Here is a 27,965-nt window from a genome sequence, read left to right as displayed (position 1 = left end):
TAAAACTTCATAAAAACAGGTGGTGGGTCAGATTTGATTCATGGAGCATAGTTTGCTGACCACTGACTTGGGACATAAAATAAGAATGTTATAGAGCAATGATTTAGTATGAAAACTTTTTTACTTATTGCTGATCTTTGAAATTCAATAGTTAGAGCTTACGTTCATTCCTTTCTATTAAACAGGACTTACTGACCAGTTATAAAAATTTAATTTTTTTTTTTGAGTTGGAGTCTCACTCCGTTGTCCAGGTTGGAGTGCAGAGGCACACTCATGGCCAACCCAGCATTGACCTGCTGGGCTCTGGCACTCCTTCTGCCTCAGCCTGCCAAGTAGCCAGAACTATAGGCACACGCTACCATGCCCGGCTAATTTTTTGATTTATTGTAGAGACAAGGTCTCGCCAAGTTGCCGGGTCTGGTCTTGAACCCGTGGGCTCAAGCAATCTACTCACCTTGGCCTCCCAAAGCGCTGGGATTACAGGCTGAGCCACCAAGCCCGACCAATATTTAATTTTTAAAGACAATTTTACTGAATGTTGTGGTCATTATGCTCTATTAGAAAATACATTATAACTTTTCACACTTATCCATACTACTATTTTTGCCATTTGACATTTCTAATGTTGAACTGTATTCAATTTGAGAGGATAAGCAGAATGAACTTAATTTTCTTGAAGAAGCAGCATTTGGAATTTCTGTTTGGCCTAGATTATTTAAATTCATATATAGCATAGAAAATAAATTGCAAAAATAGTTTCAAATCTCTAAATTAGACCAATAGTTTTAACTTTAGTACTCAGTGAAAAGATTTTTAACCTCTTGGGTATGTAGTTTGATCAATCTTTGTTTTGGAAAGGAACGTTATTTGTTGTTGTTGATATTTTGAGTTACTTTCCATGACTAGTCAGTTAAATTTTCTCATTTATTCTCTCCTATATTGTTTGTCATGAATGAAAGCAAATAATTGGAGGAAAAAAATGAAGAAAAGCAAAAAACATGGATCAACCAGGGATTACATAACCACAGTTGCACAATCATGAATTTGAGTTGACCACATCCAGCTTAAATTTAAATCAGTGTCCTATATGGTTCAATTTTCTCTTTCCCAGAGACTGACATGTCTTATTTTCCTAATAGATTCATAGTTATAAGAAAGAATAACAAATTTTTTCTGTCCAAAATGGGAGCAAAGTTTTAATTTTAGTTTATTTATATTTTTATCATTAGAATATATAGCAATAGATTTGGAAAATTACTAATAATGTTTTTGGTTGTGATTTTATTTTGTTGAGCTCACAACACTGAGCTACTTTACTCTAGTTTTCTCCAGATGCTTTTATGTTTTCCTAATCAATGCACTGTGAAAATAGCATATTTTGAAATTTATACTCAAATATTTGTTGTCAAAAATTAGGGAATAAGAATAGTTGATAAACTTCATTGTTAAACTTAAACCTAATTATTAAACATAATGAATATAATTATTGACTTAATAAGACTTTGAAACTTAGTATAATATCTGCTAATTATCTTAATTCTGCCTGCCTCATGTAATATATCATGTATCAGTAAGTTCTTTTCTAGCATAAGAAAGTGATATTCAAGTTATAGTCCCTTAGATATTTTATTAGCTTATGGGAATTTGAACTATATGAAGGGTTCTGTATATTTGACAAAACAAATTGTATTATTTTCTTACAAAAAAGTTTTAGAAGGTTGATATATGTAGTTAATTTCTCTGAGTCATTTCTGCCTAAACCATAACTGAGATAGGGCTTTTGCAGAGGCATTTTGTTAGTTTGTTTATAAAAATGTTTCATTAATCATCTAGTAGGAAAAGATATCTGTCTTGTAAAATAGAGGATACATAATTTCTAATATATGAACTATACTTATTATTTGGACAGAGTTACTAAAATAAAAAATGATTGAACTAGAAATACTTGATATTTAATCTTAATCAAATGTAATTTATAAAATGAATTTTATTCCCTGAGAATTTTGCTTTTAATAAAATAAATATAATTTAAAATATTTTATGTTTCAATTTTACATTGTATTTTTATTTAATTTAACAATTTCCTTTTCTTGTACTTTTTTGGTCTGTTGTCTGTTTTGTCTAATGCATGTCCAGGGTTCTAAGGTTAGTATTACTTCTGTAGTAATTTTCAGGTTTTCAGTTTCAAATTTTGTTTTTACTTATTTATGAAATTTTTGACTTGGTTATATTTTGATTTTTCATATCATTTTTAACATTAGACTTATTCTTTGCATATTTAAAAGATTCATTGAAAGGATTATTTTCCCAATGCATTTATATATTACTATTTTATTGTTCACTATAATTTCTAGACTAAACTATAGTAATATAATAAAAACAATGGTGTTACAGTCATATGTACAATCAGATTTTAATTGATTCCAATGAAAATAAATTGGAAGAAAGATACTAAGATTTAATAATGATTGTATGTGAGTGATCTTTATCTTAAACCCTATGTTATGTTGCTTATGTAATATCATATTTTAAAACTACTTTATATAGACTGTAATAAGAATTCTTTTTTAAACTATTGTTTGCATTAAAATGCCTTTTACTTTAAAATGTCATCTTTTTGGTCATAAATAATAGTTTGGCTAATCATGTGGACAACTTAATAATTCTGTTTATAATTCATTCATTTCAAAGAGAAAGCATATTTTGACATGCTAGAGCACTCAAAACCATTAACTAATTAATAAAGCAAGATAGCTATCTCATAATTTAATTAATTCAAAATGATGGGCCGGGCTCTGCCACTCAGCCTGCCATCCCAGCACTTTAGGAGGCCGAGTCGAGTGGAGTGCTTGAGTCCACGGGTTCGAGACCAGCCGGGCAACTTCGCGAGACCTCGTCTCTACAATTAATAAAAAATTAGCTGGGTGCGGTGGTGCACATCTGTTGTTCCGGCTACTTGCAAGACAGAGACGCAAGGATTTCCTGAGCCCAGCGGGTCGGGGTGGCCGCGAGTGTGCCACTGCACTCCAGCCTGGGCGACGGAGTGCGACTCCAACTCAAAACAAAACAACATATTTAGTCTAGCATTTTGAAAAAGTTTTCAGAGTATTTGATAAAACAAAGCAGTGGCTGAGTCTTGCGTTCCATATAGATCACTTTAAATTGAAAACTGGGATTTAAAACAATTTTTTTGCTTTTTGGTTTTTCTTATAAACTATTGTGTCTTGGTCTAAACTTTTTAATTCATGCTATGAAAAGGCTCTATATATCTATGAAGTGCTGAGAAATAAGAACTCTGCATTTGAAAATCCAGGTAATGAACTAATCACTTAATTAGGCTGTGAATATTGAATTGGCCCGATGTTGTGAATCAACAGTTGAAAACAAATTTTTACCTATCTCCAAGCTCATTTTAGAAAGCATGGTTTTGGCCTTATTTTGGTGTTAAATGGAAGGAAGACAGGTTGTTACATTTTATACTCAATTTAAAACTGAGTTTAGTTATACAGTGTTTGCAGTAGACATTTTTGTTACCCATGTTGCCCACAAGAAGTGTTTTTTGAGTATTTTGGTTTTCTTTTTTCAATCAGTTTTTCCTGCTCACATTTCCGTGTTAACATTCCTGCTTCTTTGAAGCAGAAAGTTTATGTAGAATGATGGGTATAAGCAGTGTCAAGGTGGAACATTAAATGGGAATAGGTACCTTTTACATATGCTCACCTTGTACTTGAATTTATCTTTTTGCTACATGGTAATGTCAGTCAGTACGATGAGTGTACCCATTTTCAGAAAATGTAAACAGTAATATTTTTACCTATAAGCATCTTTTACTTTTCTCTGCTTCTTGAGAAACTCAGAAAATGAGTCCTAGTCAAAAAGAATAAAAATAATTAAAATGTTATATAGTACAGAATGAAAAATAAGAATCATGGCCATTGTTTATAAAACAACAGTTATACATACAATTAAAGAAACAGAATATTTACAAAATATTACATATTCCCTCCGAAGTCAGGAAATTGTATTTTTTTATAGACAGTGTTTTAGTGAAAGTACAGCTTCCAATATAGATTCTACAATTCTCCTTATTGCCAGTGTTTATCAGGTCATGAATTAAATATCAGTAGAGGAGTTAGTGATCTTCTTGGTTCTTTTTACCCAGGCATTTTATTGTACATATGTTGTACCTAGTGATTTCATTATATTTAAATGGATAAGAAATTGTTATGCATTCTAATTTGAGTCATCTCATTTTGATGTGAAATTACCAGATTTCTTTCCTACTATTCATCATACATTAAAGGAAAGTTAAAGCCCATCTTTTTATTAAGGAAAGAAATACCAATTTGTAAAGTAATAAAACTAGTGTAAGTACATATGTTATCTTTTTCTTAAGTGATTTTGAGTTTAGAATGTAGTTTTTTACTTTTAAATTTTATTTTAAATACGTGGGGTTCTAGAATGTAGTTTTTACAACTAGAGTTATTTAAAGCTAATGCTGATTTTAAAACAAACTTTTTCTTTATTCATCAATAATTGATAGGTAAACTAACTAAATTTTATAATCAGCTCTGCTAATCTAAGGAATTGGTCTATAACTTATTTTGTTTATAAGATATAGTAAATATGCTAAACGTATGTTCACTTGTAGTATGTGTGTGCATGTATTATGTTTCCAAATTTTAAACAAGACTTAAATCTTTTTCTTTTTTAAAGACGGAATTGGAAAATATTGAAGTGACACAAGGCATGTCAGCTGAGACAGCAGTAACTTTCCTCAGCCGACTGATGGCCATGGTTGATGTACTCGTGTTTGCCAGCTCTCTAAATTTTAGTGAGATTGAAGCTGAAAAAAACATGTCTTCTGGAGGCTTAATGCGACAGTGCCTAAGACTAGGTAAGTGTATTAAGAACAGCACTACATATTAGAAGCTCTATCGTATATTAAATGTTAATGATATAAATTGATGATTATATAATACAGAGATTATCTTGTAATTCATCAGAATTACCAAATTTAAAACTATCAGTGTATCTTCACATGGGATATTTCACAGAATTGATTACCTTTAATGGTTTATCATTGAAATCTTAAAGTAGAATGTATTTGGAATTCTTTCACAATCAATAAGAATAACATTTTTCATTGAAGTGATTTTAATGCAAATCAATTCATGAATCCTATTTTGGTAAACTAATAAGATGGTGTCCTGTGCTTACAAACATATTGGAAAACAAATGCTATAGTCTTATCCACATAATACTGGAGGGATAAAATTGACTATCCCAATCTCACTGTTTCTCAGAGTAAATAAATATCCCTAATAAACATTGTTACGCCTTTGTTATTTCCCTGGTAAAGAAAATTTGCACTGAAAACTCTTAGTAAAAAATCTGAATTAGTTCTTTAGACAGGAAACACTTTGCCTTTCTTAAATAGGGACAATTTGTTTACACTCTTTAGACTTTCAACGCAGTCAGAAAGCTGATCTTTTCACAGTTGCCTTAGAACACGGGCAGGACCGAAGAATTGTAAGGATTGAAAATTGGGGGGACACACCTGATATGTGATCCTTTCACCGTTTATTTTTAAAAATTTTATAAAAGCAACTAGTTGGTTCTAATTCAAGGAAGAAATAAAGGCTTAATTTAGGAATGGTAGGGTGATACAAAATACTTATTTTAAAAGATACAAAATACCTATTTTGTATTTTTTAAAGTCAAACAAACTGTGAGGAATTATTTCATATTCATTATAAGGAAGAGATTGACCCCATTGGGATCTGTCTGGTAAACAAGAGGTGTGGGTTAATTTTCTGTGGACCATCAAGGAGATTTCCATTAAACAACAGCTGCCAGATTTGAACTTTGTGGGAAATAAATATCTTTAAATGCCTCAATATCTTGAAGCCAGAATTTATTCAGTTATTCCAAGCTTTTATTTCTAACTGTATTCCAAGATTTTACTACTGATTTCATTTTTAGTCTAATAATACCTATGAGGTTTAGTTTTTTTAATCAACTACAGAAAACATTTAGCATGAATATTAATAAACACATATATCACATCATATGCTATTTACTGTCCTATGTACTTTCTTTTTTTTTTTTTTAAGTTGGAGTCTCACTCAGTCGCCCAGACTGGAGTGCAGTGGCCTCTCCCAGCCATCGCAACCTCGACCTACTGGGCTCCGGCGATCCTTTCGCCTCAGCCTTCCAGTAGCTAGAACTACAGGTGCACACTACCACGCTCGGCTAATCTTTTGATTTATTGTAGAGATGAGATCTCACCTGCCCAGGCGGGTCTCAAACCCACGGGCTCAGGCAATCCACTCACCTCAGCCTCCCAAAGCGCTAGAATTACAGACTGAGCCACCGAGCCCGGCTCCTATGTACTTTCTGTATGTTAACTTAATTAATCCTTACAATAGGCCTCTAACGGAGTTAGTATGTTTATCCTCATTTACCTATTTGGAAACTGAGGCACACAGATAATTTAAGCAGTTGACCCATGATCACACAGCTTATATGTGGCAGAGTCAGGATTAACACTCAGGAGGACTGGTTCCAAAGTCTATACTGTTTATTACAATATGCTTCTTAAGATAAAACGAATAAATGAAAAAAAATTGTACACACAGAGCTTATTGACAAAGCTCATGGATTTTCCCACCTTGAAGAAAGCTGGATATTAGGATTTGTGAGACTGAGTATACTGATGAACTTTATTATTGCCTGAGTGGAAATTTGTGCTCAGTGTAGTCACGGAGATAGTTAAATGAAGGGCAGAAGCTTTATCATTAAAAGTTTTGTATCAAATGTGAATTTTAAGCTTTAAAACTTCTTAATTGTTTCCTAGTATTCAGAACTTTGATGTTTGGAGGGTAATAGGTAAGGAAGAATGCATCAGAACCTTCAAAGGCCCTGATAATGTTCTGTTTCTTCAACTGACTAGTAGTATATGGATATTTTGTTTATAATTTTTAACTAAATATATATTTCATATGTACTTCTGTTTCTGTATTTCATTACAAAAAATTTATTAACCTAATTGATTTTAAGAGTAATGATGGATGAAGCAAGGGAAAGGAAAAAGAAAAATAAATAAATTAGCAACTTTTTCCAGTACGTTGTAGTCAGCAATTTATATTAATAATATACTTTTGATTTTTAAAAATAGTTTGTTGTGTTGCTGTGAGAAATTGTTTAGAATGTCGGCAAAGACAGAGAGACAGGGGAAACAAATCTTCCCATGGAAGCAGTAAACCTCAAGAAGTTCCCCAAAGTGTGACTGCCACAGCAGCTTCAAAGGTAATTAGACATTTTTATGTCAAGTATTATTTATCTGAACAAAAATTCTTTATTAGAACACAGTGACATGATACTGCTCGTGGTAAGGAGCAAGGGTTTAGTCATTGACACCACTGAGCTCTGGTCCCGGCTTCTCTGCTTCATAATTGTGTTACCAAGATTACTTAACTTCTTTGAGACTTGGCATTCTTTGGGCATGAAATGAAGATACCAATAATTTCTGCTTTTTAGAGTTCTTATAAGGATATCAGCTCATAGCTTACAAAAACTCTTGAGTTATTTCTATTTTTAATAGTCACTCTTGAAATGGTGGTAGACATAATAGTGTAAAACATTCTCTTGAAAGCCCATGAAATGGATGAACAGTGTAGAGTATTTTGGAACATGATGGTAATTCTCCTTCTAACTTAGCTGCCTGTGTCATATGCTTAACTGACCCTTGACATCGCATCTTGTTTGGTTTGCATCATTTTTGTCTCCCACATGGCTGGTCCTTGCTTGATTCCCCAGTGGCAGCCTGTGTACCTTTACTCTTGGCTTGTGCTGTTTTAGTGACTAAATGGACTTCATTTAGTTCATCAGCATGACCTTTTTTTGAAGTACCTTCTCAGACTTTTGCATAGCTTGCTTTATTTGAAATGGTCATCCTTATTTTTAACCCAGCCAAACTCTATTCAACTCTTGGCTACCTTAAATGCTACTCTCTTAGGAAAGTATTGAGACAGGAGATAGCCCAAGAAAAGCTAGGCAGACAGTTAGGGTGGGTCCCCGGTAACAGTGTAGTGAACTTTCAGCAGGCCTCTCGGGCTGATAGACTGGTGTTGGTAAATAACTCCCGGTGAGCCTCGCAAGCTAGAGCTTAAGTACTCACTGCTTGGATAGAAAAACAACCAATCAGCTCACTGCAAAGTGCCAACCAATCAGCTCACCATTAGGCCCCTACCTCCTGCTGATTGGTTCTTAGTACTGGCCAATCAGTACAGCTAGTGCTAGCCAATTGGCTTGGACTTAGGGCTATCTAAGCCCCAGGTTTCAGCTGCAGCTGGCAACCACCTGAGGTCCCCTCCCACTGTGGGAGCTTTTCTGTCCTCTCAATAAATCCTGCTTTCTCACTTTCCGGCCATCTGTGTCCCTCATTCCTCCTGGGTACGAGACAAGAACCCCGACCTAAAGAACTGCAGAAGATTGTTGGAGCCAAAGAGCTCTGTAGCTGAACCGGGAGAGCTGCTGGAAGAAGGCGAGACTCCGAAGCTGTGTCACTTCTGGGGGCTGCAGCACTTTCGGGCTTGGCTTGCCAGCCCATTAGTGCCAACGCTCCTGGTGCTAGGCTTGCCAGCCCCCTAGTGCTGACCCTCTCTGGGGCTCAGCTGGCCCACCTGTTGAGCTGACGGTCTCAAAGCTCAGGCTGACCCGAAAAATCCGTGTCGGTATTTTCTGTCGCTGTCACCACCACCCTAGTCTAGGGTGGGTTCTTCTGTTGGATGTTTTCATAAAGCCATGCTTGTCTCTTACTGTGCACTTCACTGGTAATTACATGCATAATATTGGCGCAATAACTTTTTGCTCAATAAGTGAAGGCATGAAGTAGAAATTTAATTATTTTAAAACCACATATTTATTGTATCTATTGGTTATTGCAGCCTCTCTGTTCATTACTGTCAGGGAAGCATTCATGAAGTAAAATTTGACCATATATCACTTTACTGCTCGCAAGACTCCACAGGACTCTCATCTGACTAGAAAATTAAATATAAATGCGTCAGCAGTGACGCCTGATATTATTTGTGCAGGCATGGTAGACTGATAGGTCATTGAGGGTAGTGTCCATACCTTGTATATCTTTGTAACTCCAGAGCATTTATTGTACTGCACTTGGAAAAAAAATAAAAAATAAAAAAAAGCACCTCTCTAGAATCAGTTTGAAATTTGTATTCTGATTCTATTGCTTTCTGGTTTTGTGACCTGAGACAAATTTCTTAGTATCTGTGCCTCAGTGTCCAGTCTCTAAAATGGATACAAATCGTAATGTATAGGGTGTTTGTATCAAGTAAATAAAAAGCAATCATCATTAAAGTGCTTGGTAATTCCTGGCATGCAGTGAACCTTCCATTATTACTGATTCCTTTTCCCTGTTCAGCAGTTTACCAGTCAATACATGCTTCTAAAATAAATAAGTAAGGAATGTATTTTGAAGACCTTGGATCTCAAAGATGTCTACACTAAACTCAGTAGATAATAGAAAGTCTTTCAAGATTATCTAACCAAGTATTGATCTGATTGGAAAACTTGGAAATAATTGGAAGGAAGACCCCAGTGAGAAGGAAATTTATAGTAATTTAGTTGAACTGTTCATTAGTTTACTATGTGGCTACATTACCTAAGATTTGTAGATTTTTATTTCTTCAATTGTAAAAGAATTTTGTTGGTAATAATCTTTAGTTTCTTTCAGCTGTTATGGGCTGTGGCTGAATTTTTTTTAAAAGCTTACTTGTTCTAACTTTGTATAGATCATGAAATGGTTACACATATAAAATGTCATATGGTATATTAATATAATAATATACCATATTATACTATGAAAGCATGATGGGCACATGAACCCAGACGCTCAAAGAGATTTATTTTTTATTTATTTATTTATTTTTATTTTTTGAGTTGGAGTCTCACTCTGTCGCCCAGACTGGAGTGCAGTGGTTGCTCCCGGCCACCACAGCCTCGACCTGCTGGGCTCCGGCGATCCTTCCGCCTCAGCCGTCCAAGTAGCTGGACTATAGGTATGCGCTACCATGCCTGGCTCATTTTTTGATTTATTGTAGAGATGAGGTCTCACCAAGTTTCCCAGGCAGGTCTCGAACCCACGGGCTCAGGCAGTTCACTCACCTCAGCCTCCCAAGGGCGGGATTGCAGGCTGAGCCACTGAGCCCGGCTCAAAGAGATTTATTAACTGGAGATAGGGAAAGTGAGGCTCAGGAAGTTTTAGTAACAAGCACAAGGTCACACAGCAGAGACTTTTGCCCACGTTTTCTGAAGTCCGAGAACAGCCTTTCTTCTACCTCAGTCTTACCTGCCTTTATGAGTCTGTAGTGGTAACTGTGCTGACGAAGAACAAGAACACTAATATGAAAGACTGTGACATAACTAGAGAACAGAAAATGTGCCTTTAATGGTGTATTATTGTTAAGAATGTTAACTCAGGGAGGAGGAGGTAAAGGGTGTGGCCAATTTAGCTTAAATTAATGGTATCAGAAGTGATACTTCTATATAATTTTTTAACATGTTCTTTCCTCACAATTCTTTATTTTTTGCTGAAGACTCCATTAGAAAATGTTCCAGGTAACCTTTCTCCTATTAAGGATCCTGATAGACTTCTTCAGGATGTTGATATCAATCGCCTTCGTGCTGTTGTCTTTCGGGATGTGGTAAGTTATGCCTGATTAGCTTCCCTGATAAAAACTGCATGCCCCAGGATCTGGGATTGTGGGCTGATTGCATGCTTCTGATTGGTAAAGTGGTTGAACCTTTCTCTGAAAGGTTTATTGGTATGTTACTTTTTAAAAATGCTAAAATTTTGACATAAACAATTACTTATATAAATATAAATACAAATTGCATTCTAAGAATAGAAATAGAAATAGAATTCTAAGAGTAGAAAACAGTGACTCTCCCTATCTTGCATCACCTACCCCTCTCTTTTAGTCTTCCTTGCCCCATCTGCAGGTCCTGAATTTTTGTTATTTATGTTCTTTATATTATGGATGAAAGTTATTAATTCGTTCAGTGTTACTAGCAATTACTTTTGCGGGGTAATTAAAGAAGAATCTGCATATTTAAGACATGGTTATCTATGGGATTTTGAGTTAGAAAAATAGCTTAATAAAGCTTAAGGGAAAAGGTGAAATCCTCCAATCACATGATCAGTTACTCAAGATAGGGAAAAATAAGAGTTGCTTTTCCATAAGTTGCCTAGAAACATGTAAGGTGTTTCACAGAAAATTCAATATTGACAGTACTCCCTAGTATAAAAATAATATATAACCCAGCCACTTTGAATTCTGTTTTCATTATTTTAGTTGATGATTCTTATTTACTTGATGATTCTACATGAAAGTTAGAAGAAAGTCTATGTTTGAAATTTATATTTAACAATAAATTGGGTGGAGTGCTTTGTACTTTAGAAAGTGGTTAAAATATACTTAAGTTATATTGAGTAATGCTTGCATGTTAGGAATATACAACAGAAAAAAATGTCACTTAGTATTTATTAGTTCTTATAAAATACTGGGAAAATTGCAAACAAAACAACAGAAAAATAGGAAGTGGATATAAATATGGGACACCAAACAACAAGCATGATTAAAAGTTCTATCATTAATCGGGAACAAAAATGCAGATTAAAACAAGAGTGAGTGTTTGTTTACTGTTACATAAACTAAAAAATAATAATACCTAGCATTGCCAGGGTGCAGTGAAACATACTGTGTCATATATCATGGGTCTGTGAGTATAGATTGGATAAGCTTTTGAATAGCTCTTTACCAATGTGTGTTAAAAGTTTTACAAATATTGCTATCTTATAACCCAGAGATTCTACTCTGAAGTTATTTAACTTAATGTGTTCATCAGAGATGCCTACAGGAAAATTGGCAGCATTATAAATAGTCAACAATAAAGTTTTGGCTTAAAATATTTTGGCATAGTCATTCAGCAAAAAAATCTGCAGCCCTTAAGAACATATTTCTATGAGGTAAGTTTAGTGAAATGGAAAAATGGTCATAATATACTATGAAAGAAAGCAGTAGCATACAGTATTACATAAATATTATGTATGTATTCTGAGTATCTGAACATACATATGTGCACCTTTATTACAAAAAAGATTGGAAATAGTACACCCAAATTCCACTAGTGATTATTTCTGAATAAAGAGATTTTATTTGGTTATTTGCCCTTTTATATGTCTCTGTATTTTAAAATTTCGTATAATAAACATATGTTGGTTTTATAATTAATAAATAATAAAGCTATTTTTAAAAAAGAGATAGAATACATTATAGTATAAAAAACATGGTGTAAGAATCTCACCATTATCTGAACTCTAGACTTGCAAAAAAGATATCATTCTTACTGGTATTTAACTATTTAGAAATGGAAATTAGTCACCATGAAAACAATGTATTGTGAAAAGAATGTTTTTTAAATCAATGAATGAATGAATAAAACATGGAGCACATCTTCATATCCAAAAGACATACTCGGACATGACATATAAAATATAGAAGAGGTTTATGTTAAGGGTGATGTGTTTAGATTGTTAATAAATTTTGAATTTATTTACCATGGTAGACTATGATCATATCTCTTAAACTCATAGATGTTTTGTAAATATGGTGGATAACCCGGTAGCAGTGCTTAGAATGAGAATTGAATTAAGTGTTGCCAGGGTGCACCTTCCAAACATCATCAAGGTGTTCACTGAGATTTTACTATGTCTCAGGCACTGAAACTATATTATCCTAAGCTTCTGGTTAAGGGAGAAGAGAAAGTTAAGACCCAGAAATGTTAAGACAACATAGGTGGTATAAGAGAGAGTCAGAATTTCAACCTGATATTTCCAAATTCTCTGTTTTTTTTAGATTTCAAGATACTTTTTTATACATGTAAATAATCTGTGAAATTGGAGATATTTTACAATTAATGGTATTTTAGAGTCAATTGTAGAGATTACGCTAAGAATTCTATGTTTGAAGTTTTTATGAGCCAGTAATTATTTTTAGATGCCTTAATTTCTGAAACAAATGAGATCCAAAATTAGATTTCAAAGAAATCTATCTATCTAGTAGATAGCATATGTGAAATGTATTTTATATCTACATATATATCTCTACAGATTGAATAACTAAGTGATAGGCTATCATCTTGGGGTGAAAAACTTTTTTTTCCTTTACAGGTGTGCACATATACAAACATATCCATATACACATTTAGAGATTAGGGATCTTCATGGTTTTCAAGGACTTCTGAGTTCTATTGGCACTGAAAGAAAGTACATACTAACTGAATGGCAAGAGAAAAATTTGATAAAATATCAAAGAATAAATTCATCCTCTTCCTCTAATTTATCTTCTGTGATGAGGGCATCGCTGATATAAACTCATATGAGCTGGTTAGGTGGGTAAAATACATGTCTGGCGAAATTTGCTATGCAGTAAGAAAAAATATGGCTACAAGCAAACAAACACAGTTTATAGTGTTCCATAATAAGCTGAAATTTGAAAGTAGATTCATATGTTTCTCCCTTTTTTCAAAAAGCTTAGATCAGGCATGTCCAACCTGACTTAGGACAGCTAGCAATGTGTCACCACAAAATCTTTTAACATCATGTGTTTTTTAATATTTATTTTCTTTGTGACCCCATGTGTAGTTCCACTTTTGAAGGTCCAAAGAGATACTGTGCTTGAAATGAAACATAAATTATGGCAAGCTTAAATTATGGAAAATCATTTAACACATTTTCTTACGCTGGCTAATGTAAGAAATGTAACGTAAGTTTACGCAGACCTGTGAACTGCCAAAAATATGCAACTTTGCTTTCTGCCTTAACACAGGAATTTGGAAACAGATTTCATTATACTGGGTTACTTGTGTCCAAAGTACATTTTGATTTTTAAGAATTGGGAAAGTTTTCATCGTTTCAGTTGAAGCAATAAAATTTTTAAAGAATTTCAGTCTTAACTAATTATATTACTAATTTAAGATTGAATAATGAAGGGACCTGTTTTTTAAGCAGATGGGAGAAACAGAGTTTCTGTCTTTTATATAATAAAATACCTAAGCAGGTCAACTAATTTGACTAAGAGTTAGTCATTCCCAAATGTTTAGACTCTCTATATATTGAGCTTCATTTTCAAAGCTAGAACTGGGAGTAAGAAGCACAATTGTCTTGAAGATCTGAATTTAAAAGAAAAGTTAACTCTTTTCAGGCTGTATATAAAGGAAGTTTTAGCTTGGCTAAGACAGCAGTGCACAGTGTCTGTTATTTACAGCTCTCTGCATCTTTGTAGTTGACATCATTCTTTCATTCATTCCACACATATTTGTTTAATGCCTTCTAATTGCCTGGCACTCTGTCTCCAGTTGTGGAAATAGAAATATTGTGGATATTATGTTGATCACAGCTTGAGTTACCTGTGAATTCGTTCTTGGTCGGTATCTTTTGTTATCTGCTTGCACTTCTTTTTCCTCTGTAGAAACTGCTTAATTATGAAAGTTTTGTCCTGTTTGTCTATGTTTATCTCATGAGCATTGTAATGCAAGGAGTATGCATTTTAAACACTTTGTAAGAAATGACATGTCTAGAAAATCTATCTGTAACCCACAATATGTGAAATATTAAATAATATTTCAGAACAAATCTTACCTGGTTTGGTCATTTTCCCCATTAGCTGTAGTTATTCTGTTTCACAATATTAAATTGTCAGTAAATATTTCTGTTTGCCTATTTTCTCACAAATTCTGAATCTTATTTGCACTGTGCTTAAATTAGATAATAGATATCAAACACCTATTAATGCAGTTACCAGAATTTATTGCATGTTTTTCTTATTTCTATCAAATTTTTTCCTGTTACCTGTGAGCCAAGCCATTGCTTTCAGTTTTGGTTTAGAAGTATCTGTTTTGCCTAGCATATAATAAAGGCTTTGTAAGCATGTACCTCTGATCCCTTAGATGTACTGTAATTTGTAAGTGGCATTAAAGGTCATATGAATTAGACTTCCTAACATTATTTCCCTAAAATCTGGTTATCTAGACTTGCAGCATAGCTCTCCAGGTTACATGCAGCTTGTTACATTCTGGGGATGCATCCTTATTATAAAGCTATCCCTTTGCCAGACTGCAGTCTGTTTCTTAAAACGATCATCTCCTTCCCTAGACGTGCCTAATTTTTTTCAGTTTTTTCGCCAGTTTGCCCTTCTCCTCTGGAAAAACTCTGCTTTTTCCTTTGAGCTTCGGAATAAGAAGTCTGAAATATTGGCAGTGTATTGGCGGTCATTTTTACAGTACAGAGTGATTGACTTCTTTTTGTCTGTTGATGCAATCAAAGACTAAATCAACTTTTTCTTATGCTGCTGTGTCACCCGTCTAGCTCATATTAAGATTGTATAAAAGTCATGTTTATGCTCCCCCATTGTTAATATCGCCTCTATTTTGAACTGAGTCTCTTGCTCAGGTTATTTTAGATTTTATATGCATTTCTATTTTAATTTTATCCTATTAATTTTATGCAACTGTAATATTTAAAACTCTTGGTTTTCTTTTATCCAGGACATTAAATTATTCCTTTCAGCTTTGTGTCATCTGAGTATTTTCTAAACACACAACCTGTATTGTTATGCAGGTAGCGGATAATAATGTAAAGAGGGCAAAGAATAAAATTTTGAGGCATATTTAACACAATTTTAATACTCTAGTTTTTAAAAAAATTATATTTCAACCTGTGACTCATGTGATGTATTTCTGGAGTTTTATATTTATATTTAAGTATGTACTTAGCAGTTTTTTGGTTTTTTTTTAATTGGAGTCTCACTCTGTCGCCCAGGCTGGAGCACAGTGACACACTCACAGCCACCACAGCCTCAACCTGCTGGTCTTAGGTGATCCTTTTGCCTCACCCTCCCAAGTAACTGGAACTACAGGCATGCGCTACCACACCCCGTTTGTTTTTTTTTATTTATTATGGAGATAAGGTCTCACCAAGTTGCCCAGGCTGGTCTTGAACCCCCAGGCTCATGTAGTCCTCTTGTCTCGGCCTCCCAAAATGCTGGAATTACAGGCTGAGTCACCGCGCCCGGCCAGCAGGTTTTAACAAAAGTTAAATGTCATACTTTGCCTACATATAGAACATGAAATAGGCACAATTTCTAGTCTTTAAGTACTTGGATCTCAAATACTTTTGAGTGTCAAAACTGTCTTTTCATTGTACACAGGATGATAGCAAGCAGGCACAGTTCTTAGCTCTGGCCGTTGTTTACTTCATCTCAGTTCTGATGGTTTCCAAGTATCGTGACATATTAGAACCCCAGCGAGAGACTGCAAGAACTGGAAGCCAACCAGGTAGAAACATCAGACAAGAAATAAATTCGCCAACAAGTACAGGTACTTAATATTTTTTTAATTCTTTGAATTTTTACCTTCATTTATCTCCCTTTTTCCTCTTTTACATCCAGATTCAAATTGAACCTCTTCATAATCACCTAAAATATTTATGAATACGTGGTAAATAAATGTTAATCCTTTAGTTCTGCAAATATGTATGAATGATACGAATAATAGTTCTGTAAATATGCTCTATTCTCATTTTATCAGTATAGCTTTGGTTTTAGTATCTTTCATTTATTATACAAATCATTCATTTATAACACTATTTAACATGCAAATAACTCATAGATTTTTAAATATATCACTTTTTAACCTTTATAAGCATGAAAGTAGGAAGTCATTATAGAGTTATTTCAATACTTCTAAGAATAAGCCAGAATATAAATCTTCATAGCCAAGCTCAAAACCAGCATTTTATGTATAGTTATTTCAGTATCTACATATTCTATTAGTGATTTCTTGTAGGCAAACATATTTTATAAATTTTGTCCCAAAGTGACCTCAACTAAAATCTAAGACTTTGAGAAAGTCAACATTGTAGACTAGAGTGAATGTGTTGAGTTATGCTGCCTTTCTCATTTGCCAAAAGTGCTCGTGTTGCAGGAGGTCTTGCATCACCAGCTTTGCCTCCTCTGCTTGAACAGTATAAACACATTTTCTGGCAACTAATATTTTAATATCGTGGGACATCTTCTGTCATTTTCATTTCCTGCCAGGTGTTTATATCAAGATTGTTTCTAGGTTGTTTGCTGTGTAGCCTTGGTAACCAAATGATTATTTTCATGTACCACTGGGTTAATTTGCAGTTGAAATTGTCTTTCCTAAATAAATGCCTGTACTCTATAAATAAAATGGATATCTTAAAAAGGGAGTAGAAATTAGTGTCAATCTCTGCATCTTGTTTTCCACAAGCATACCCTGTCTCATTCACGTTTAATTGTTATTGTGGAGATGCGAATTATGTTTTAACTATAATTTTGGCTATTGCATGTTATATTTACTTTTAACACATCAACATGAGATTATTTCATTGTAGTATACTTTTGCTTTTAAATTTCTTCTTCAAATTAAACATCATCCTACCATTCCAGTTCATGTGTTTTCATCATTTAAAATACTAACACTTTATCATGTTAACCCTTTTCTTCATCGCTAATGCATTTGTATTTGTTACATATGTATAAAATAAGGAATAGTATAGTGAACTTTCCAGTCTGATTTTCTTGTTTATTTATATGTGTCTGTGTATGTTACTAAAATAATTCTACTAACAAGTGTATTATTCCCTGTCTTTTAATACATAGCCTCTTTCCTTCCTTCAGGGATGTATTTCTTTATTGCTAGTACTGTTTGCATGTTGCAGTAATACAGAACTGTCACGGATCTTCAGTGAACCATGTTGCAGGTTGTTACATACTGGCTGAAATTTGATTCCATGATTTTCTCCACAGTTGTGGTCATACCATCTATCCCTCATCCAAGTTTGAACCATGGATTCCTTGCCAAGTTAATTCCTGAGCAGAGCTTTGCCCACTCATTTTACAAAGGTAATATTGACCTCAACTCTTGATCTGTTTAGGTATTCTTATTTCATGACTTGCTGTAAAATAAATATTCATGATGTAATTGCTTGTAAGCAACTATACATCTCAGGTTTCATGGAGATCTGATATGTTGTATTTATATTGGGCTGTTGAGAGCAAAGCATAGCTTTTATATTTGCATTTTATTATATTTTTTTAAAGTATCATCTGTAAATTTAGGATACCTACTTATATATATATTACCGTGCACAATGGTGACACTTACTAAAGATCACAGAAGAATCACACCTTGGTAGTGGGATTAGTCTAGAATAAAGGCTACTCTCTACGAGGGGGAAAAAAACTTAATAACATTCCTTGATAGCATCAAACTGGTCTATAGGTTATTTAACTTACTGTCACAGCAAAGCCCCAATACTCTTTAAAGGAATGCAAAATATTCTTCACCAAAAAACATAAAACTAAATGTTAAGCATCCAATAAAAAATTCTAACCATGCCAAAAAGTAGGAAAATGTGATGCATAAGCAACAGAAAAAAATTTGTGAATAGAAACAGATTCCGAAACAATAGAAGTGGCAGAATTATAAGCCTTTCAATTTGTTTTTCAATATAATGGAAAAAAATAAACATAATGAGGAGAGAAATGAAAGATATAAAGAAACCACAAAATGGAAGTTTTAGGAGATGAAAAATGTAGTAACCAAAAAGATCATGCCTCTGGGTGGGATTAACATGAGATTGATGACTTTAGAACAAAGGAATGTAATGGGCAGATTTCTGTGACAGGTGCAAGATTTTCCTGTATACGGGCCCTGCAATATTCCTGGGATGGTAACTATGCTAATTTTGCTCCTGTGATTAGGTCGTGTTATACAGTGCAGTTGCTTTTAAGCAGAGGTGTTATTTAGGTGGGCTGGATGCAATCACATGAGCTCTGTGGAAGCAGAGGGTTTTCTGCACTGGTTGCAGAACAGGAAGTCAGAGAGACTTGAAGTGTAGAGTTTTGTTTAGATATGGTGTGTAATGAAGAAAAGTTACGAATTTCAGAGTGATTTGACGTGAATGGAGGGTCTTCAGTACTAAGATGGAGGCAACCGTGGTGCAAGGACCTGAGAACACCTGGTTTGAGCTAATAAGAACATTCCTCAGCTGACAGCAGCAAGAAAGAAGGGAAAATTTCTGTAAATGATGTCAGAGCTACAAAGAGAACTCTTAAGAGTTTCTACAGATTAAGAAACACCAGTTTGCACTTTTTTATTTTTTATTTTAAAGATGTGGGGTACAATTCAGGGTTAGGTATACAAACGTTGATTATGCAGGTACCCTTGTGGATGAGTGTGCCCCTTCCTCCCCTGGCAGTTTCCCTCAACTGTCAATCCCACACCCCCACTCCTGGCAGTTTCTCACTACTGCCAATCCCTTTCTTATAGTTTTATGATAATTGTTCAAGGTCTACTTATGAGTGAGAACATATGGTACTCTATTCTTTGTTTCTGTGATAGACCACTGAGTAGGATCGACTCTAAATCCATTCAAGTTGCTGTGAAGTCCATATGTTTATCCTTATTTATGACTGCATAATATTCCATTGTGTATGTATACCATTTTTTTAACCTGGTCCAGCTTTGATGGGCAGCATAGCTGGTTCCATGTTTCTGCACTTGTGAATAGAGCTGCAACAAACATATGTGTGCAGGTATCATTTTTGTAGAATGATTTGTGTTCCTCTGGGTATATTCCCAATAGGGGAATTGCTGGGTCATATGGAAGGTCAATTTTTAGTTCTTTTGGAAATTGTCCCACTCTCTTCCAAAGAGGTTGCACTAGATTTCATTCCCACCAGCAGTGTAGAAGCGTTTCTTTTTCTCTGCATCCTTACCAGCATCTGTTGTTTGTTTTATTAATGATGACCATTCTTTCTGGGGTTAGGTGTTTTCTCAATGTGGTTTTGATTTGCATTTCTCTGTTGATGAGTGAGGCTGAGCACTTTTTCGTGTGTCTGTTGGCTGTCCGTGTATCTCCTTTTGAGGAGTGTCTATTCATGTCTTTTGCTCACTTTTTAATGGAGCTGTTTGTCTTTTTCCTTTTGGCATATTTGAGTTCCTTGTAGATCCCAGATGTTAGACCTTTGTCAGATATACAGTTGGCAAATATTTTTTCCCATTCTGTGGGCTGTCTCCCTGCTCTCTTGATGGTTTCTTTTGCTTTGCAGAAGCTCCTCAGTTTGATGAGGTCCCACTTGTCTATCTTATTTCTTATGGTATGGGCACTTAGAGTTCTGATCAGAATTGGTTGCCAGTTCCAATTTCCATAAGATTGTCTCTTGCATTTTCTAAGGTTCTTATAGTTTGAGGTTTTACGTTTAGGTGTATGATCCATTTAGAGTTCATTGTTGTGTTTGGTGATAGGTAAGGGTCCTGTTTCAGTCTTCTGCATGTGATCAGCCAGTTTTCCCAGCACCATTTACTGAATAGGTTCTCCTTTCCCCAGTGGTGGTTGTTGGAGACTCTGTCAAAGATGAGTTGGTTGAGAAATTGAGGCTTTGCTTCTGGAATCTCTATCCTGTACCATTGGTCCGTATGCCTGTTTCTGTACCAACACCAAGCTGTTTTGATGACTGTAGCCTTATAGTAAAGTTTGAAGTCTGGAAGTGTGATACCTCCTGCTTTGTTTCTTTTGCTATGGATTGTTTTGGTTATTTGTGGTAGTTTATGTTTCCATATGAATTTCTGTATTGTCATTTCCAGGTCTGAGAAGAATGATGTTGGTAATTCAATGGGTATTGCATTGAATCTGTAGATTGCCTTTGGTAGGATAGACATTTTAACAGTGTTGAGTTCCTATCCATGAGCATGGAATATTTTTCCTTTTGTTTGTGTCTTCTTGGATTTCTTTGAGCAGTGTTTTGTAATTCTCATTGTAAAGGTCTTTGACTTCCCCGGTTAGGAAGATGCTGAGGTATTTCTTTTTTTTTTTTTTTTTTTTTTTTTGTGGCTATTGTGAATGGAATTTTGCTTTTTATTTGGGTCTGGGCCTACTTGTTGTTGGTGTATAGGAATGTGAGTGTCTTTTACATATTTATTTTGTACCCTGAGACTTTGCCAAAGTCCTTTATCAGTGCAAACAGATTTTTGACAGATTCTCTTGGATTTTCAAGGTGTAACTTCACATCATCAGCAAAGAGGGATAACTTGACTTCCTCTTTTCCTGTTTGGATACCCCTGAATTCCTTCTCTTGTCTAATTGCCCTAGCTAGGGCTTCCAACACTATGTTGGAAGGTGAGAGGGTGGTAACTTTGTCTTGTTCCAGTTTTCAGGGGAAATGTTTCCAGTTTGTCTATTTAGCAATATGTTATGTTAGCTCTAGGTTTATTGTAGATGGCACTTACTATTTTGAGGTATGTGCCTTCTATACCTAGGTGTTTGAGGATTTTTATCAAGCAGGGATGCTGAATTTTTTCAAAAGTTTTTTTCTGCATCTAATGATATAATCATGTGGTTCTTGTTTTTACATCTGTTGATGTATTTAATTACATTTATGGTCTTACAAATGTTGAACCAGCCCTGCATCCTGGGGATGAAGCCTACTTGGTCATGGTGGATAATTTTTAGATGTGTTTTTGGATCCGATTTGCTAGAATCTTGTTGAGGGTTTTTGCATCTAGGTTCATCAGGGATATTGGCCTGAAGTTCTCTTTTCTTGTGGATCTTTACCCTGTTTGAGTATCAGTGTGATGTTAGCTTCCTAAAATGATTTGGGGAGAGTTCCATCTTTCCCAGTTGCCTGGAATACTTTCAGTAGGACTGGCATCAACTCCTCCTTGTATGTTTTGTAGAATTCTGCTGGAAAGCCATACGGTCCAGGGCTTTTTTTGTAGGTAGTTTTCATATGACAGAGTCAATATTCTGGGTGGTTACTGGTCTATTTAGTGTCTCAGTGTCTTCTTGTTTCAACCTTGTGAGGTTGTGTTATGTCAGAAAGTCTTCCATTTCATTTAGGTTATCAAGTTTGTTTCCATATAGGTGTACATAGTAGTCTCTGGTAATACTTTGTATTTCTTCAGGGTCAGTTGTTATTTGATCTTTTGTATTTCTGATTGTGTTTATTTGAGCTTTTTCTTGGTCTTTCTGGCTAGGGGTCCATCAATCTTGTTAACTCTTTCAAAGAACCAGCTTTTTGTTTTGTTGATGTTTCCTATGATACTTTGTTTTCTGTGTACCATATTTGGGCTCTTATTTTGCTGATTTGAATTCTTTTGCTAAAGTTGGCATTTTGGTGGTCTTCTCTTTCCAGCTCCCTTCAGTGATATGTTAGGTTCTCAACTTGTGATCTTTCCATTTTCTTTATGTGTGCTCATAGAGATATAAATTCCCCTCTTAGGCATCCCAGAGATATTGTGCTTTCAGGATAGTCCCTCTGGATCACGATCAATCCCTGAATAGTTGATATACCAGACACAGAGATCAAGTCTGTTGCTCTGTGGTGAGCAAGATGGAGCAGTTTCTGGGCCTGCCTTCGAGAAGGTGGTCGGGTGCCTCTCTTGTCCTCTTCTGTGGACCTTGCCTCTGGACTCCCTCTGCAGCCCCTGCTGCCAATGCCCTGCCAGGTGCTGAAGTGGTGAGGCAAAACCAGGATCCAACAGTCTCTCTCCTGCTTCAATGATGAGGGAGAGCCTAGGGTGGTAGTCTCTACCCGCTGCTTCTTCACAGGAAAACTTTTGTTTATTTTTAAAAAACAACACTCAGCTTCTGCGACCTGGGAAGAGCCAGGGATCAAGCAGAAAAGTTGCAGCACCAGCTGTTGCACCAGGGCCCTGGCCACTTGCCCATGAGCCCCCACTTAGTCTGTCCCTCCCAGCATTTTCTTCCAGGAAGGGTTTTGTTGATTAAAAAAAAAAATGGTGCTTGATTTCTGCATCCTGGGAATCTCTAGGGTCCAAGCCGAGCAACTGTGGCACCAACCGCTATACCAGGAGAGCCCTGGCTGCTAACTCCCTAGCTCTCACTCAGTCAGCCACTCACACTGATTCCACTTTTAAAACAGAAATTGGACTGGATTTTTTTGTCAGACATCTAAAATATTTTTCATGAACACTATGCTTCCAAACAGGGAAAGATACTTTTTCATGTTAGATAGGATCAAAAAACAAAAGCAAAAGTTAGAATCTTGGAGTTACGTAGTCTCTATGACATGTTTCACAATTTAACAATAATTATCAGTTGAGTATTTTGATTTTTTTAAGTACGATCTAATTTTGTTCATTCTTGAAAAGTTATCATCTGTTATTCTGTGGAGTTGGTTGACTGTTTTATGTTTTCTTTTCCAGTAATAGAAGATTTGTATGTAGGAAATTCATGGATCTGGAATCCATTTCTTTCATTGAAATATAATTTATATATTATTATAACTATATAAAGATAAAAATTTTGAACTGACTGTTGATGAACATTGAAGCAATGTTTTGAAGTTTTAGTGTTTTTAGCTTCATTTTGGACACAAGTTTGAAATGGATATTCTGAGCACTTGAAGTTCAATTCCATCAGCATATCTGTGTGACAGTGCTTTCTCCTCTCTGAGTGTTATTGAAATAAAACAAAAACAAGTTAGACGTATGTTATTCCCATGAGTAGCATTATTACCATTTCAACCTAGATTAGATAAATTAACAAAAAGCTTGATGGCACATCATAAACTCTGTTTATATTCTCAATGTTTGCTCAGATTTTTTTTTTTGTTGTTTTTTGGAGTTGGAGTCTCACTTTGTCCCCCAGACTAGAGTGCAGTGGCCGCTCCCGGCCACCGCAGCCTTGACCTGCTGGGCTCCACCAATCCTTCCGCCTCAGCCTTCCAAGTAGCTGGAACTACAGGCACATGCTATCATGCCCAGCTAATTTTTGATTTATTGTAGAGATGAGGCCTCGCCAAGTTGCCCAGGAGGGTCTCGAACCCGCGGTCTCAGGCAATCCACTCACCTCAGCCTCCCAAGACGTGGGATTATAGACTGAGCCACCGAGTCCGGCTCAGATATTTTTATGGGCATTTTTGGAGAGCGGCATCACTCTTTGCATAAAATATTTTGTTTAGTTATGATGTGTTCAGAAGAAAAGTTATAAGTGTAATAGCAGTTGTCTTTATTAATCACCTATTTACTTTCAGTGGATTATACAGACTGTTTTTATAATTATATTCTTTTTCTCAATGCTATATCTATCTGATTATATCTATTGAAATTTAATTTCATGTCTACTGAGTTAAATAAGAAAAACAATTGTGCTTTTACTTTGTCATTTTAAAATATTTTATTATCTCAGTAGTTTATTTTTGTTTTATTTTCCAGAAGTGTCAACTAATGAAGGATTGAGGAAAAAGTAAATTTTCACAAATAGTTTGAGAAGCTTCTACTTGAACTACTCTTCAGATCCTTCACACCCACTCTCTTCTTCCAGCTTCTTATTGAGACTTTCACTCTCCTCTTTCAGCTCCTTACTGAAACTTTAGTCTGGTCTCTTTCTTCTTAATCTTTATTGTCCCTTAGTTTAGACTCTTGGAGAATTGCAAAGTTTCTTCATTGGATTTCTTGTATCTAGTTTTTCTCTTAGTATATTACTGATGACAATTTTGAAATAACACGAATATATAATACATATAATATTACATATAATTTATGTAATGTACTACATTATAAAGAATATTTTATAATATGTAATTGATGTAATAAAAATTTTTTTCTAAAAATTTCTAAAGGCATCCTATAATTTTGGGGACAAAGTTGTCTTCACTTGTAATGGCAACACTCTATTTCTGACTTGCCTAGATTGCTACACTTGCCCCCAAAGTGGTCTCCTTACACCTTCTCTTACTGATAATTATTCTATTTTTTACAGTTTGTTGCCAATATGTTTACTTTAAAATGTTAATCAGATAATGTCCCTCTTGACATAAAACTTTTTAGTAGTGTTCAGAGTGAAATTTCACCAGAGCTCTGGATAAGATGACTGTTGACTACCTTTCCAACTTTATCTCATGTTATTCTTTCTTTTGCTCACTATGAAACAGTCAGACTAGGTTTTAATTCTTTGATCATACAAAGCATTTAACTGCCTCAGAATGTCTATATTTTGCTTCCAGTTTTTAACTCTTTTCCTTTTTTTTTTTTGTTTTGCATGACTGATGCCTACTCAATCTTCTGCTCACCTCTTCCCAGAGCCCTTCCCTGGCTCCCATACTTTAAGTAGCTTCCATTCTACAACCACTCTGTTCTTTATCATAGCTTCCTACTTGTTTCCTTTCTTTCATGTATACAAGTTATTTGTTTATTGGAATGTGTGCTTCACGAGGGAAGTCATGATTTTTTCCTTACATTATTGTAAGTATTCGTGGTGAGCTTGATGTATGTGTTGGCATTTGAATATATTGTGGAATGATTAATCAAGCTAATTAGCATACCTGCTACCTCACATATAATTTTGTGTGGTGAGAACAGTTAAAATTTATTCTCAGCAATTTTCAAGTACTTTATACATTATTAACTGTAGTCACTGTGCTGTATACCAGGTCTCTTGAAGTGATGTCTCCTTCTAATGGAAAGGAAACTTTGTACCCTTTGACCAACATCTCTCCAGTCCCTGGTACCTACCTCTACTCTCTCCTTCTCTGAGTTTAACATTTTGAGATTACCTGATAAGATCATGCAGTATCTATCTTTCTGTGTCTTATTTCACTTAGCATATGTCCTCCAGATTTATCCATGCTCTCATGAGTGACAGGAGTTTCTTCTTTTTATGGGTGAATAGTATTCCATTGAGTATATACTGCATTTTCTTTTTTTATTCATCCATTCATCAACTTAGGTTTATTTCATATCTTGGCTGTTATGTATAAGCTACAGTAAATATGGAAATGTACATGTCTCTTCCCCATACTGATTTTGTCTTCACATAATACTGAGAAGTGGAATTGCTGTGTTATATGGTAGTTCTGTTTTAATTGTTTTATTCAATTTTAATCTCCATACCATTTCTATAATGGCTATTTTATGTTCCTATTAACAGTGTATAAAGGTTCCCTTTTCTCTGCAAATTCACCAACAATCATATTTTGTCTTTTTAATAAGAGCCATTCTAATAGGTGTGACCTGATATCTTGTGGTTTCAATTTTCATTACTCTGAAGATTAGTGAAGTTGAACATTTTTTTCATGTACTTGTTAGCTATTTGTATGTCCTCTTTTGAGAACTATTTAAGTTCTTTGCCTATTTTTTAACTGGGTTATTTGTTTTGTTGCTGTTGAATTGTGTTTTTTTATAGGTTCTGGATATTAACCCAATATCAGATGTGTGATTTTATATATTGGCATTTTATTATTAGTGTTAATGATTACCTCCATTATATTACAGAAATTCTAATGCATTTCAATATGAATTGTATTTCCCTTCCCCCATGGGAAGACAAAGAAAGCATAAAACCACAAAGTAGGGCAAGAGAAAAACCAAATTTGTATATATGAGTATAAGTTCCATTGATAATTTATTTAAAATGTAAATATCTAAGCTACATTAAAGTTTGGGTTTTAACTATCACTTGGAGGCAGGGCTTTTGTGAGAGAGAAGAACCCCTGCGATACTGGTGCTCTGAAAAAGCAATGAGAACACCGGCCGACGTTGTCAAAATCAACTTTTCGGTTCTCTGGAAGGAAATCAAGGTTTACAACAATCCAGAGGATGTTGATTCAAGAAAAACTGCAGAATCTTCACAAGCTTTATAGTGATTTAACTCACCCTGTTGCCATCTGTCTCTCCTCAGCATGTGATAGCTGTGAAAACCAGAGGCCAGAAAGCCACGGTAGCTGTGAAAACCAGCAGGTTAGCAGTCACTGTGGGCAGTGAAGGAGGCAGGCAGGGGTGTACTAGGTTCAGATTCCTTAGGCCAAGGCCCATTCCTAAAGCATTGTTCCTGTCTGACCTGTCTGGAGTTCATTGACAGAGCTTATCGATATTTGACGAGATCCAGAGCTTGCTTAGTGAGAAAAACCTACCTCTAAGGCATTTGTTGAAATTAATAAGAACGTTTTTTTTTTTAACATTGCAACTGCCTGAAGTGACAATATTTGTTGGGGCAAACAAGAACCTGGCCTGAAAGCATAATAATAAGATCTGGCCAGGTGTGGTGGCTCAAGCCTATAATCCTAGCACTTTGGGAGACTGAGGTAAGCAGATTGCCAGAGCCCATGGATTCAAAAACAGCCTGGACAACTTGGTGAGACCTCACCTCTACAATAAATCAAAAAATTAGCCGGGCGTGGTAGCACGCACCTGTAGTTCCAGCTACTTGGGAGACTGGGACGAAAGGATGACCTGAGCCCAGCAGGTCGATGCTGGACTGGCCGTGAGCCTGCCACTGCACTCCAGCCTGGGTGGCAGAGTGAGACTTCAACTCAAAAAAAAGATCCAGGAATGAGATACACATATTGCTGGTGCTGTACTCAGGCCAAGGGGAGACCTGATAAGGTCTCAGTTTCTCACCATTGGCTATCCCTTGAGAGCCTACACAAGCAGAAAGTACAAACAAAGGGAGAATTTTAAACTATGGCCATATTGCAGTCATGCCCCAACCCACAAACAGAGCCTCTGGCAAAGGGTGGAAGATTTATTGGTTCTGGACATTTAAGGCAGTGTCTCTCCAATCATTAGATGAGCATTAGGTTAACTGAGCAGAGACTCCAGTGTTTACAGATGATGCAGAACAGATTTTACGGAATTAGTTCAGGAAAGCCAGTAAATAAAAATATAAAGAGCATGCTTTTGTGGGAATGGTCTGATTTTTGTGGGAATTTTCATGATTGCCACATTATGTTATTTAAGTTGTCCAGTTTCAATTAAAAATTTGACACCAGCAAAGAAATAGGAAAGTATGGTCCGTACACAGGCAAAAAGCAGTCAGTATAAATTGCCTG

The 27,965-nt window shown here is 35.3% G+C and overlaps 1 protein-coding gene across 1 annotated transcript in view; it reads left to right on the top strand.

Moving 5' to 3' along the window:
* LOC103265396 (neurobeachin) overlaps positions 1–27,965 on the top strand; it is a gene marked incomplete at its 5' end in the record, with an annotated part of 269,835 nt that overhangs the window by 97,542 nt on the left and 144,328 nt on the right. Inside the window, 6 exons of the mRNA XM_008063067.1 lie at positions 2,137–2,145; positions 4,717–4,897; positions 7,181–7,311; positions 10,623–10,730; positions 16,296–16,464; positions 17,919–18,014. Coding sequence (XP_008061258.1) covers positions 2,137–2,145; positions 4,717–4,897; positions 7,181–7,311; positions 10,623–10,730; positions 16,296–16,464; positions 17,919–18,014 — 694 coding nt within the window. The remainder of the gene's footprint in view (positions 1–2,136; positions 2,146–4,716; positions 4,898–7,180; positions 7,312–10,622; positions 10,731–16,295; positions 16,465–17,918; positions 18,015–27,965) is intronic.

Source organism: Carlito syrichta, unplaced genomic scaffold (genome assembly GCF_000164805.1).
Source record: "Carlito syrichta isolate Samal-C Ts95f unplaced genomic scaffold, Tarsius_syrichta-2.0.1 Scaffold306519, whole genome shotgun sequence".
NCBI classification, from domain to species: Eukaryota; Metazoa; Chordata; class Mammalia; order Primates; family Tarsiidae; genus Carlito; species Carlito syrichta.
This window is presented reverse-complemented; position numbering and strand designations above follow the sequence as displayed.